Source organism: Rhinoderma darwinii, chromosome 6 (genome assembly GCF_050947455.1).
Source record: "Rhinoderma darwinii isolate aRhiDar2 chromosome 6, aRhiDar2.hap1, whole genome shotgun sequence".
NCBI lineage: Eukaryota > Metazoa > Chordata > Amphibia > Anura > Rhinodermatidae > Rhinoderma > Rhinoderma darwinii.
In genome coordinates this window covers 74,907,002-74,920,873 of record NC_134692.1, presented here as the reverse complement: position 1 = coordinate 74,920,873, position 13,872 = coordinate 74,907,002, and the positions used below count along the sequence as shown (strand labels likewise).

Genomic DNA, 13,872 nt, shown 5'->3' with positions numbered 1-13,872 from the left:
TGTTCATGTCTCCTGAACTTCTCCCCATTGAGATAAACATTTACACTGAGCAAAGATGAATATGTATGTTTATGGTGTAGTCGGGAGAAATAGCTGTTGGCTGAATGGAAAGCCATTTTTTAGTGTTCAATTTTATTTATACAACTTACAATTATTTCAGAGAAATGTAAAATAGGATTTACTATTTTATTTCTTTATTATCTGCTGCGTACATAGCACAAACATATATTCTGCAGTGCTGTACATTATGGTTTACGACTGTCATTTATTTGGATTACAACAAAACGGTTATTATTTAACCGAATTAAAACACGGTAAAATGTAACATTACCTGATTATATAAACTGAGAGCAATGGGGTGATTCTGTAAGGTCATGAAGAAATCTCCACGGTTGAACTCATGTTTCATATAGGACACAACAGTGTAAACTGAAACAACAACAAGAAAACTGTTATGGTTTGTGCACTTTAAATCTTTGTAAAATTGGTAACATGACCACTGACATCCATTCTTTCAGACTTTTCATGATTGTACATTTCAAAAACAAGAGTGCTTTTTCAGCAAATACATTTTTTTCTTCGTATAATTGAAAAGGTATACAATTTTTCAATATACTTTCTGTATCAATTCCGCATGGCTTTCGATATCTCTGCTTGCGGTCATCAACCCTTTAGCGATCAGCCTATTTAGGGCCTTAATGACGGAGCGACTTTTTCAGTTTTTTGATAGTCGCATTTTAAACACCATAAAATTTTTTATTTTTATGTAAACCTAGGCGTATAAGGGCTTGTTTTTTGCAGGACAAGTTTTTTTTAATAGCACTATTTTGGGGTACATGTAATTTATTAAATAACCTTTAGAAAAAGAAAACAGATATGGAGTTTGTATATAAAATATAACTTTTACTATATATATATATATATAATTTTATTTTTTACATTTCATATAAAAAAAACGTTGAATGATTGCCATTTATTTGCATAATCAATCCATACACGATATATTCAAATAGTACTTTGAGAGTTTTAACAGGTCACATAGCATCCTCAGGCAGCTGGATATTCACCCAAACAAATTACTTTCAATACACTGGAGAGCTCCATAAATTTCCCAATTTATGTATTTACTTTGCCAATACGATGGACATATATGAAAACAGCTAAGGGTTCAATGCCCCCCTACTCGTCTGGTGTCGGAGGTTTTTTCTACATACGAAATAAAATAAAAAAATATTAGTAAAAGATATATTTCATATACAAACTCCAGATCGGTTTTCTTTTCCTAATTGATTGGACTGTCATAGATTGAGTGCAGATGGTGGACTATAAAATATACCATCGTTGCATATTAAATAACCTCTATTAACTTTTTTTGGGGTAATGAAAAAAAACCTGAATTTTTACCATTCTTTTTGGTATCTTAAATTTCCATGGTTTACCTTGTGGTATACATAATAATTTTATTTTGCGAGTTGTGATACCAAATTGATAGAATTTTTTTTTAGGTCTTACTACTTTTGCAGAACAAAAAAATTTTGGTATTTGTTACGGTGTTCACCATGCGGGTTTAATAACAATGGTTTTATAGTTCGGGTCATTACGGACACGGCGATACCAAATATTTGTAGCTTTTTACATTATAGTTTTTAATAATAAAGCATTTTGTATGGGGAAAAAGTGGGTTTCTAATTTTTTTTAAAAGTTCTCGGGATTTTTCATTTATTTGTTAGTAACTTTATTAACCCCTTAACGCACCATGACGTAAGTGCACGTCATGGTGCAGGGGGAAAAGTACTCCATAAGCTGCGGGTGTCAGCAGCTGTGTATTACAGCTGACACCCAGCACTAACGGCCAGGAACAGCGATCGCGCTGTTCCTGGCAGTTTAACCTCTCAAATGCGGTGGTCAACTGCAGCATCTGAGGCGTTATAGAGAGGGGGCGGCGCCCTTGACAGCTCATCGGCACCCCCACAACGCAATTGTGGGGTGCTGATGGTTGTCATGGCAGCCCAGGGGCCTAACGAAGGCCTCAGGACTGCCTTCACTTGGTCTCTGTGAAGCCCTGTGGCAGGGATTAATGGAAGCCAGAAGAAATTACTATACACTGCAATACATTAGTATTGCAGTGTATGGTACCAGCAATCGCTGGTTCAAGTCCTCTAGGGAACTAATAGATTGTGTAAAAAAAACTGTTAAATAAAGATTTTTAGTAGTGTAAAATAAATGTATATAAAAAAAATAAAAAAAAAACAAAAACTTTTTCCCATTTTTTTGTCTCAAGTTATGTAAAAGATAAAAAAAAATAAACAAAATTGGTATCGCTGCATCTGTAAAAGTCCCAACTATTACAGTAGAGCATTATTTAATGTGCACGGTGAACGCCGTAAGAAGACAAATATAAAAATTTCAGAATCACTGTTTTTTGGTCAACTTAGCGGTGAAAAAAAATGTAATAAAAAGTGATCAAAAATGTACGAAAAAGTGGTACCAATAAAAACCACAGCTCGCGCCGCAAAAAATATGCCCTCCCACGCTCAATCGATAAAGAAATTAAATTTATTTAGATTTAATTATTTTTTTTCTAACATATATTTTTTTCTTTGTTAAAAGAGTAAAACATTAAAAAATATATATATATATACATTTGGTATCGCCTTAACCAAGAATGGAAGGTGGGGTTGGGGGCATGAACAGTGTCCACAACATCAAAGCATTCGATAATTCTTACCAACCACTATATTCTGGCTGAGATATGTTGATTGTTTGCCAAGCATCTTTGAGCAGAATGAAACCAGTTTGATATCTCTGCTGTAAAAGTAACAGATCTAGCTGTTATATTTCCCGGGAAACACTACTCTAGAGGGTCAGTCGTGTAAACGGTGAATTCAGACATGTATTTTGTACCTCTGTGGTAATGACAGAATAACAAAACACATTACCCCTTATATAGATGAAAATACTTGTGCTAGTTCTTTCCCAACCGGTATTGCTGTACTGTTCGGACAATTCTTGCTGATCTATCTAAGGCTGGCCATGACCAAACAAACTTTCCAAATAAAACAACATTATTAAAACCTGATAAAGATAGATAAAAAGATTGTGTTTTCTGAATTGCAAGAGCTAAATGTAAAACTGCACCGGTTTTAAATTATAAATTGTCATTTTCAAGAGGATACAGAACTGGATTGCATATTTTTACATTCTTATGCCTACATTCTAGACAATTACTCACCGAGGTCAGTGTCTCCACTTTCAATAGCTTTGCCGAGAGCAAGGTTACTCCTCTTCATCTTTAAAAGCAAAGGCACTTGATCCTCAGACTTAGGCTCATATTCTAAGAGCTAAAATAATGGATAATTGAAACAAAACTAGTCAAAATGTAAAAACCAAATTAAATAAAAACAATCTACTATAGGTTGGATCTTAGGCTATGTTCACATCTGCTCTTGAGGCTCCGTTAGGGGCCTCCGTCGCAGATCCGGCACGGCATGCTGCACTATTGTGACCGGTAAAATCACAGAAACCCCGACGGAACCCATTAAAGTCATGGGTTCCGTTGGCAACCGAGGCGTTGGTTCCGTTATTCCCTTCTTCTGCTCCTATGACTGAGCAGAACAATGAAACACACCAACGCAGGTGTGAAGTCAGCCTTAAATGTATTAACTTCTGAATTTGACCAGCAGGGGCTTTATTCTGCAGCACAGATTTAAATAATATTTCAGTTTCAGATGATGGATTACCTTTAGGTACGTAGGCACAACACAAAGCTTTTTTTTTTCCATTGTTTTAGCTAGAGCGCATTTACTAGGGTGCTTTTTCAACATTTCATTTGTACATTATTCAAAACTTCATAAATGCATTTTTTTACACTAGAGGAATTGAACTTGCGATCGCTGGTACAATAAACTGCAATACTTCTGTGTTGCAGTGTAATGTACTTTTAACTGTTTCCTTTGGAAAGGCTTAATAGAAGGTCAAAGATGGCAGACCTGGGGACCCCCAGCTGCCCTTCGGCAACCCATAATCGTGTCGCAGGGAAAGTATGATGCGACAAAAGGGCCCCCTTCTGTCAAACAGCTTAGATGCTGGGGTCGGAGCGTGTTGTCAGCTGTAACATACAGCTAACATCTGTGGCATATGGAACTGGTTTTATTTGATTTTTTTTTAATTTTCTGTATATGAGAATAGGGGCAGCCATCCTGCCTGAGCTGCTGCTAACAGCATTTAGAGATAAGCTTTTACTGCAGCCACATGGACCATAAGGAACAAAAGTCTGAAACTGACCAAATGACTTCTATAGTAGAGTTGTCTAGTCTTGCTCTGTGGCCTGTGTATAGGCCATTTGTCAGGAAGGGATAGAAGGTGAGCTGTGTCCATCACCTATTGTCAATGGTGGATCCTGTGTTATCTATATAGAGGTGTTACCTTTCATTGTAATCCTGCAGGTGACATGACTGCTAAGAAGTGATCTCTACAGAACAGGAGTGTCAGTGTATTGTGAGGCTCAGTAGCCAGTGTAAAAACTGCAAGATTTTGGGATTAGTTTTAAGTACAGATAATGACATAAAAAATTAAGAAATTAAGAAAGCACATTACCAAAAAAAAAAAATTTAAAATGTTTAACGTAAGAACTTGATTCGAGCAATAAACCATTTTCTGATGACACATTCCCTTTAAAGAAAGTAAAAGGGCATATACTTACAGATCTGTTCAATAGAGACATTAGCTCTTTCTGCCAAGGACCTAAGAGCCTTGGTGGAATGTGTCTTCAGCCTTATTGTAAGCGAGGACAATTGCCATCCTAATTCATGTAACTAGGGAACCTTTGGTGACCGCATTAGAGAAACAAAGAACTTTGTGTTTCCCCAAGCAGAGATAAATTTCTCATACTGAAGAAGACATCTTCTAAAGTGACATCCTTCTGAGATCTTGGCTTATCCCACAAATAAGGAGGAGCAATTTGGGTGGAATTTAGAGGCTGTCCAAGGCTTAGGCCTGTATGTAACTCACTAATCCTTCTAGCTGATGTCAGGGCAATCAGGAAAAATTAAGTTCTTAGAGTCAAGATAATGGGGACAGAGTTTAAAGGCTCAATGGAAGACTTGGTTAAGGAATTTAGGACTAAAATTATCCACCTTTGGCCTGCCATAAAAGTTCACAATGTTCTTAAAGGGAGTCTGTCACCAGAAATGTGCCTATCAAACCAGCAACCGAGTAATACAGTGTAGCCTCACTTGAATCTAACGCTTTTCTCATTTTTCAGCGGAGTGCCTCCTTTGCAGCTTAAATCACTTTATTCAATATATGAAAATTAGCTTTTTGGAGCACTGAGGGCGTCACCGTTGCTCCAAACCGTTCTGGCTTCTATACCCAGTCCATTCCTCCCATCCTTTTTTGATTGACAGGGGCCAGGCAGTGTAAAAAGCCGTGTTCACGCCTGACCCCGTATTCTTCTGAGCGCACGTGCGAAGTATATCCCTGAAGCTTAATGGTCTAATCGGCTGATTACGTCACACGATAGCCGGGTTGCTGGTTTCATAGGATAATTTCTGGTGATAGTCTCCCTTTAAGAATTGATTGATTTAGGGTCCAATCCACCTGCTTTAGTGATACCAATTCAGGAAGTTTGCCGTATTATTCTCCAGCCCTCTGACATGAAGGGCCGAGAGGGAAAGATTTGTCTCCCCCCAACATCAATATTTTTCTGTTTCGGTCATAAGGGACGTTTATCTCTTGCTCCCCGATGATTGATTTATCAGACTACCCTCATCTTGTCGGATAAAATCTTTACATTTTTGTTGGATATAAGTTGCAACGCATCAGCCAGTGCAAGTCTGATTACTGTAAGCTCCTTTAGATTTAACTAACCTGAGCAGTAAGGCCTCTCCACAGACCTTCGAATGCATGATTTTTCATAGTGGAACGGCGACAAAACTCTAGCCTGAACCCTTGACTTGTGGTATCTAAAACCCACCTGCTTACAGAAATGCTTGACAAGGCCGGCAGGAGAATTTCAAATTTCCGCCCATCTGGGACCGAACGTCATTGCTGGCCAGATCTTCTATTTTGGTCAGAAGGGGGTTTGTCAAACATAAAGCCTGTTTCTTTATCTTTGGGAACCTTCAATTTCCCCTTTGTCTCCCTATCGGATTTGTCTTTCCTAAACCTCCTTGAGGGGCAAGGCATTTTTTTTTTTAACCCAGAAATGCTGGAAGCATTTTCTGCCATATTTCCAAAATTTCATGAAAGATACAGTAGGGCTGAAAAGAAATTCACTATGACATGGGATTGTACACCACCGAGATTTAGAAGGCATATGGCTCTACGTGCTAAATTTGAGAGGGATGAGGTAGGAGCATCTAACCTGACTGCATCCCATGACTCCTCTGCAGGGAAATCTGCTGGTTTTCGATAGTGGGCCGGGAAGCAAGACTGGTCATACCAAATTAGGTATTTTAGATCTTGGTGACAGGTGACATAACTGTATGTCACAGCACCAAGGGGGAGAGTATGGAGCAGGCTCACAGGCTGAGCCCACTTTATAATCAGTTGGTGTCGGCTGTATGTTATAGCCAACAGCTCACTCTCCCCCCCCCCTCGCAGCAAAATCTACTTTTATTAAGCCATATTAGCGCAGGGCTTAATAGAAGCATAAGAGTAAAAGTTTAAAAAAAACTTAAAATAGTTAAAAACACACCTTTTCCATTTCCACTAAAGTAATGTAAAAACAACCACAACAAAAAAAAAAAAACTTTTTTTTTGCTGTAGCACAGGTTTTACCAGAGGAACGCAACTTAATATTTATTGACCAGATTCTGCAGTTTTTAGAAACATTCCACCTGTGGCCCTATTGTAGTAATGGGCTGAAACCTTTTTATTAGAATATATTTTAGGCACCGTGACAGATTTCAAGAGATCTTGTGGTGCCAAAACAGTAAAAACACCCCCAAAAAGACACCAGTGCTGATACAGTGCTGTTTGGACACACGACAGGGCTTAGAAGGGAAGGAGCGCTATTTGGCATCTGGAGATCAAATTTAGCTGGAATGGCTTTTGGGTGTTATGTACCCTGAGGGGCCAAAACAGTAGAAATACCCCAAAAGTGAATCTATCTAGGGCTATAGTGAGAATTCAGACCCCACGGGTCTTTTAAAGAATTCATGAGAATTAGGCCATGAAAATTAATATCAAGATTATGTTGCATTTTTTAATTTTCACAAGGGATAAAGGAGAAAAAGCAACCCAAAATTTGTATCTGGTCATAAACTGCTGTTTGGACACACGGCAGGGCTCCGAAAGGCAGGAGCACGATTAGGCCTGAAGATTTTGCTGGATTGGTTTTGGACACCATGTCGCATTTGCAATACCCCTGAGGTACCAAAGTACAGTGGAAGCCCCCAAGAAATGACCCCATTTTGGAAACTATATCCCTCAAGGCATTTATAATTTGCCTGGACATATGACAGGGCTCAGAAGTGAAGAGCACCATGCATATTTGAGGTACATTTTTGTGATTTTCAAAGCATTGGCCCACAATTGAAGGGCTCTGAAGTCAAATAGTAAAATAGACAAGTAGTGATCCCTATTTTTGGAAACTACACCCCTTGAGGCATTTTAGGGGATGTAGTGAGCATTTTGACCCCACAGGAATTTTTTTTTCATTAGAAAAGAACCCTTTCGGGACGGAGTCATTTTTTGCTTTTTCATTTTTGTTCACCTTCCAAGAGCCATAACTTTTTTATTTTTCCGTCAATAAAGTGGTGTGTGGGCTTATTCTTTAGTTTAGTTGAGTTTTGGTTTCTATTGGCACCATTTAAAGTACCATATACTGTACTGGGAAATTGAAAAAAAATTCTTTACTGTCCATATATGGACGGGTGACGTTAGAGGCTTTGTAAGGGTGTATTTGCACAGTGCGGTTCATCCGCTTTTCTTGTCTTTGTGGTTTCTAACTGCAAAGCTGAGGCAAATTGCTGTAGAGGCACAATCGTTTTTTTGGTGCAATTTTCGCTTACACGGCAAAAGCGCATTGTGTTAATACACCCTAATACACATCGAATCTGCTGCTGCTAAACCTCTTAGTGCACACATTGGGTGACGCAGATCCGCATAATAAATAACGCAACAGAACATCATTATAGATAACTTTGAAAATGAGGAACAAAAGAAAAAACAAATGCCGAAGAGTATAATACACACAGCTGATGGCCAACTAGATAATGCATAAATGCACATTTTCCACCAGTGAGCGGAGTCGGAGAACCCTCCGGACAATGGACAGGCAATTGGTGGTTGAAAGTAAAGCTGTGTCCCTTATCCGGTGGGTAGACAGTGACGCCAAATATGCTTTCTTTGGATTCAGGATAGAGTCTCGCAGTCGCCAGATGCGTCATAGACCGTTTTATTTCATTTGTCCATGATGCGGCGTCAGTCTTTGATTCCACCAACCCCCTGCCCGAACTCTCCGACCGGAGGATGCTGCCGCTTCCACCTTCCGGCAGCACCCGGCGTGGGAATCCCCGGCCAGAGGATTGCGTACACTCTGAACGGAGAGAAGCGGAATTTAGTGCCACCCCCCTGTATATAGCACTACCCCCAGTAGATCGCGCCACTGTAGCTCCCTCTTGGAGCAGAATTCCCGGCCAGAGTGTTGCGGACGCTGTGTCAGGGGATTCTGCTGCAGGAAAAGCTCCTGACGTCACTATTCATACAGGGGGTGTGTGGCACTATATACAGAGGGCACTGCGGCAATATATACAGTGTGTGTGGCACTATATATAGAGAGAGGTGGCACTATATATAGTGGGCACTGTGGTATTATCTACAGAAGGCACTGTGGCATTATCTACAGAGAGCACTGTGGCGTTATCTACACATGAAATTCATCAGTTTTCAAAACGGACTGTGGAAAACGGGTCACAATCGGCCATCAAAACCGGAAACATGGAACGGATACAAAAACGTCCATCAAAAACGGACCGAGACGGTCTATTTCGTGTGAATAGAAACAACAGCAATCCCAAAGTGGTGTGGGTAGTAGATACGGGGTGGGATTGGGTAGCTGTAAAGGCGCCAAAAACTAGCTACTCCCTGAATTTAGGGCTAGTATTTGGCACCTTTGCTGGTTCACAAGGCTGCTTCGAAGACCTCATCTGAGGTGAGTGGACAGAAGCTACCTTCTGGGCTCGCCGTCGGCGATGCACTGAATATGACACACATGAAATTACAGTGTGTGTGTCAGACTTCAGTGTAGCGTCGAGGCCGAAAATGGAGAGCCCTGACATGCCAGGATCACGTCAGAAGTTTTGTGAAATGTCAAGTACACAACATGTATCTAATCTTTCATGTATCCAATCTATCACAAACTACGCACCATTGATAAAATCGGCACATTTTCAGACCCTAGACTACCGTTTTGGTGGACCGTTGTGCTAAAAACTGATGTTAAAAACAGATGGTAAAAACTGATGACAACTAACGACAACCGATGACAGTCTGATGCAACTGATATATGTGAATGCACCCTTACACTATTATGTAACTTGTTAGAAATATGATGTAAGAGGTCAATAGTTGTCAAAGATGTTTTCTCCTGCAGGATAAGTAATAAAAGTACTGTATGATGACTGTAGGTGCGACCAGTGGGACAACCTCTGATAATGATAACAGTAGTTGAGTGTCACCCCCCTTTGAAATTAGCAACTGTCAAGCAAGGTCCATGAAATGGAACTAATGGAGATAGAGTGCTGAACTTGGCTACATATTTGTCAGTGCCAGATAGATTGAATGGAGAGGCAGAGAGCATGCACAACTGTTGCTCCTTTCACCCGGGTGACATTGGACCCGTGTTATCATGATCATAGAAGGTCCCACCAGTGAGACCCCCCGGTAATCATACTTTTATCACTTATCTTGTGGCTTGGTCATAACTTATGATTGTGAGAAAACCCCTGAAAATAAAACATTTACATATTTTCTATAATGGGAACTGTATCAAATTAACCATTAACTCATACAGGCCATAAATAAAATGGACAAAAGTCTGTAAGTCCATTCAGGATACAGTCCATGTAATATTCGTGGAGACTTTGCTTTGCAGTTCTGAGGAGTGGAGAGCAGGTATACATGAGACGATCTACCAGTCCCAATGTGGCTCCCCAACACTCAGGTGGGCATATTGCCAGGGCATGGCAGCTTCAAAAATCATGAAGCAGTCTGTGAAAGTATCGTTTACCTGTACACCACGGTTGTATGGACTACCAAAGCCCCAAATGACGTGGGGTTCACCGACAGCTACCTGTGGCTCAACTTAAGCGTCAGGGCAGTCATAGTCACACACATACTTGTGGAGAACACAGGTAACTTTGATGACTGAGTCAACTTTGGCCTCAACCAAATGCAGTGCACCGGGGAAAACCATCCACTTACCATGATCCCAAAGGTGCACTCCACGAAGCATTGTGCTCGGCGCAGCCTGGCCTCAAAGACTCTTCTTCAGGAATCCAGTCTCCTACGTGTTTAAGGGTGCAGCCGGTTGGGCATCAGCGGAAAAGCCTCATATAATACATTGACGAAGTAGACTGGAAGCCGGAAGAGGCCTTAGTGGCGGTAGAATCACTTGGTCTAGCAGTGCTCGCTGTCCAAATTCTGATGTCAGAAGCGCTCGGAAGTCCCCAGTTCTACCATAGGCGCCAACTTGAATAGCAATAAACTTGTACGTGGAATAAGCACCTATTTTCATCTTCACTATTTGGAGTGCTGTCTCAAATTTTGTTTTAACTATCAGTGATCCTGAATGTGGGGGCTGCTGCACACATCTGCTTTTACCATAGACGACGCCTAAGCAGTAGGAGAGATGGTCACAGAATGAAAGCCTGCTGCCACTAGACACTAGATCTCCTGGGTCGGACTAGGCATCTCAATTGGCTACAAATACTGTCAGATCACGTGACATGTGGCCCTCACAATTAAGGAGATGGTAGATTTACCAACCCAAAATTGGAGGTGCAGAGATACATAGCTCTCCCTAGTTGCCAAAAATCTGAAAGAGATGGAGAAAAATATAGTAAGATTGCACAACTATAATGTCAAATTTGCCAGCCTCTATTGTCCATAAAAATCAATTAAAAATAAAACTGTGAATACAGTCAAAAAAGAGCAAAACCTGAGATAAAGAACCAAATTGTTGTTTTGAGGAGGACAGGCAGAGTTTTTATAGTCATGTGTGGTAGGTAGTACTATATCCAGGGGGCGGTGTTATAAAAAAAACTGCCTGAAAAACCATATTGAAAATCCATGTAAAAAATATGCTTCTAAAATTGTGAAAATCACTTAAGAAAATAGTTTTGGTTTGGTTGTTTAAGAGGTTTTTACTTGAAAGCCACTTCGGATTATTCTGCCTCAAAATCCTGTGTGAACATACCCTTACATGCACAAGAAAATACTTTGTTTCCCTCTCAAACCCTTCAAAAATGACATCATGGGGGGCGTGGCTTGGCGCGCCATGGGAGCAGTCGCATGACTTAGGAGCTCCGCTGTGGTCCCGTGCTATATTGATCCTGCAAGTATCCTGATCGTTCCCTTACCTTCGCCATTACGTCCCGGAGATCCAGACAGCAGTCGGGTGGTAAGAGCGGTGTTATGGGCCCCACGAGAGGCCAAACGGCCACGGAAAAGCTGCAGAGCTTCGCCCGGGGAGAAACTCAAGATGGCGGTCGTGCTTCCCTGCAGCAGCGTTCAAAGGGCAGTGAGACACTTGGAGGGACGGCCTCCTCTTCAGCGGTGGTGGAGGAGACGGAGCCGGAACCTACTCCGACTGAGGTGATGAATAAACTCCTGGCAGCCATTTCAGCATGCAAGACCTCGCTGACCGGTAAGATGGAGGAGGTGAAAATTTATATTGGCCTTATCAGGCAGGATATGCAGGCCTTGAGAGAACGTGTGACGCATGTGGAGGATAGAGTGTCGGGGGTGGAAGACAGGACGGCAGCCATGCCACGTGCTATTTCTGACCTGGAATCCATGACTGAGCTTTTAAAACAGAAAAATGATGACCTGGAAAATAGGTTGCGCCGAAATAATATACGGATAATTGGAATGCCTGAGAAGTCGGAGGGCCAAGATCCGGGTGAATTTATATCTAAATGGCTGAAAGAGATATTGCCAGATGCACCTTACTCGCAGGCCTTTGCGGTGGAAAGGGCGCACAGGGTGCCGGCAAGACCGCCCCTGCCTGTGGCCCCTCCGAGACCGATGCTGGCCCGCCTGCTTAATTGTAACGACAGGGATATGATCAGACGTCAAGTCCGCCGACTACAAGGGATTACATACAATGGCGTCGCTATCTCCATATTTCATGATTTTTCTGATCTGCAGAAGCGTAGAGCTACGTTTATGGCTGTGAAAAGGCGGCTACGAGATCTCAACATCCCATACTCCATGGCGTATCCTGCACGGCTGCGGGTAGTGGAAAACGACCGCTCTATCTTTTTCAATTCACCGGTGGAGGCAGACGACTGGGTGAGAGGAAGGAGTGCTTAGGCCGGTGAGAATGGAAAGTACCGGAATCTAAAGTTGTCGTTGGATTACCTCCTGTTTGTACCAGATGTTCGCCAATGCATCGGGTGATTTACTGCGCCCAGAGAAGGCTGCCACTGTTATGGTGTACCCAGTTTGGAGGATATACCATGCGGGTTAATAGTTCTGGAAACCTTGGAAGGGTGAGTCTCATCCTTCTCATCTATATTGGATGGACTGCCAATCTGCTCTCCCTTTGCTTGAAGAACTTATCCTGTACCGGGAAGGAGTGTGTCGGTTAGTGTGAAGAATGGGCCTCAGCTGAGGGAACTCGAGACGGTTCCTGGTACCTGCCCGAAACACATTTGGGGGTGGAATATTACTGTTGTATGGCTTATACTGATGCTTGTTCTATAGCATGTAATGTGTTATATAGGGCTGCAAATAGGGAAGGATACTCTAATACTGCCTAATAGCACGGGGCCTTCCCCGTTACTCTTTAGTGCCACGAGAAGGGCATGTTTCGGCAATGGCCTATGTGTCATCATGCATTGCCGATGCAGTTCACTGCTTATGTGTTAGTATTGTCGTTTCATTTTTCAATGCCGTATGTAGGCGGAATCATACTCATTTATGAATGCAAATGTCTGCGAGATCACATAGTACAAAGAGGTGTGATAAAGGTCACTAGAGAACATATATTAGAACTATCCGGGAGTCGGGAGACAACCTCTCTCCGATGTAGACTTCGCTCCCAATCCCGATAATGACGTCTATACCGATCATGTCTTGGAATGTGCGGGGGCTGGGCACCCCGCGGAAGAGGGCGGACATTTTTGAATGTGTCCGTAAATTCAACACCTCCATTGTATGTCTGCAAGAGACGCACTTAGTCCCAGATAAAGCGAGGTTATTACACAGACCATGGATCCAATGGTCTTGTCACTCCTTTCATACGTCTTATTCTCGGGGGGTCTCTGTACTGGTTCACAAATCTCTCCGGTGGGAAGTGGTCACACTTAAAGTGGATAAAGAAGGCAGATATGTGTTTATACATGCATACATTGAAACTATACCATTTGTATTACTGGGATTATATGTTCCGCCCCCGGCGAACGCACAGATTTTACATGCGGCGGCTGCATTTGCTGCTGCATACCCGCAGGCTACGGTATTGGGTATGGTTTTGGATCCCAGTCGTGATAGATTCAGGGGGGAGGCAGACTCTGGCTCTGCGCCGGTGACCCCGTCATCGTTGAGCTTGCTATTTCAGGAAATGGGATGGATGGATATATTCAGATGTAGGCATCCAAGTGCAAAAGTATACTCATGCCACTCTCTTGGTAGAAACTCTCT

General features: G+C 41.9%; 1 protein-coding gene across 2 annotated transcripts in view; it reads right to left on the bottom strand.

The window, feature by feature from the left end:
* Positions 1–13,872, bottom strand: part of VPS16 (VPS16 core subunit of CORVET and HOPS complexes) — a 286,660-nt gene that overhangs the window by 73,211 nt on the left and 199,577 nt on the right. For both annotated transcript variants that reach the window (XM_075829956.1, XM_075829955.1), the window contains exons 17-18: positions 3,233–3,341; positions 332–429 (exon numbers count right to left, since the gene is read on the bottom strand). In XM_075829956.1, the coding sequence (XP_075686071.1) occupies positions 332–429; positions 3,233–3,341 (207 nt within the window). The remainder of the gene's footprint in view (positions 1–331; positions 430–3,232; positions 3,342–13,872) is intronic.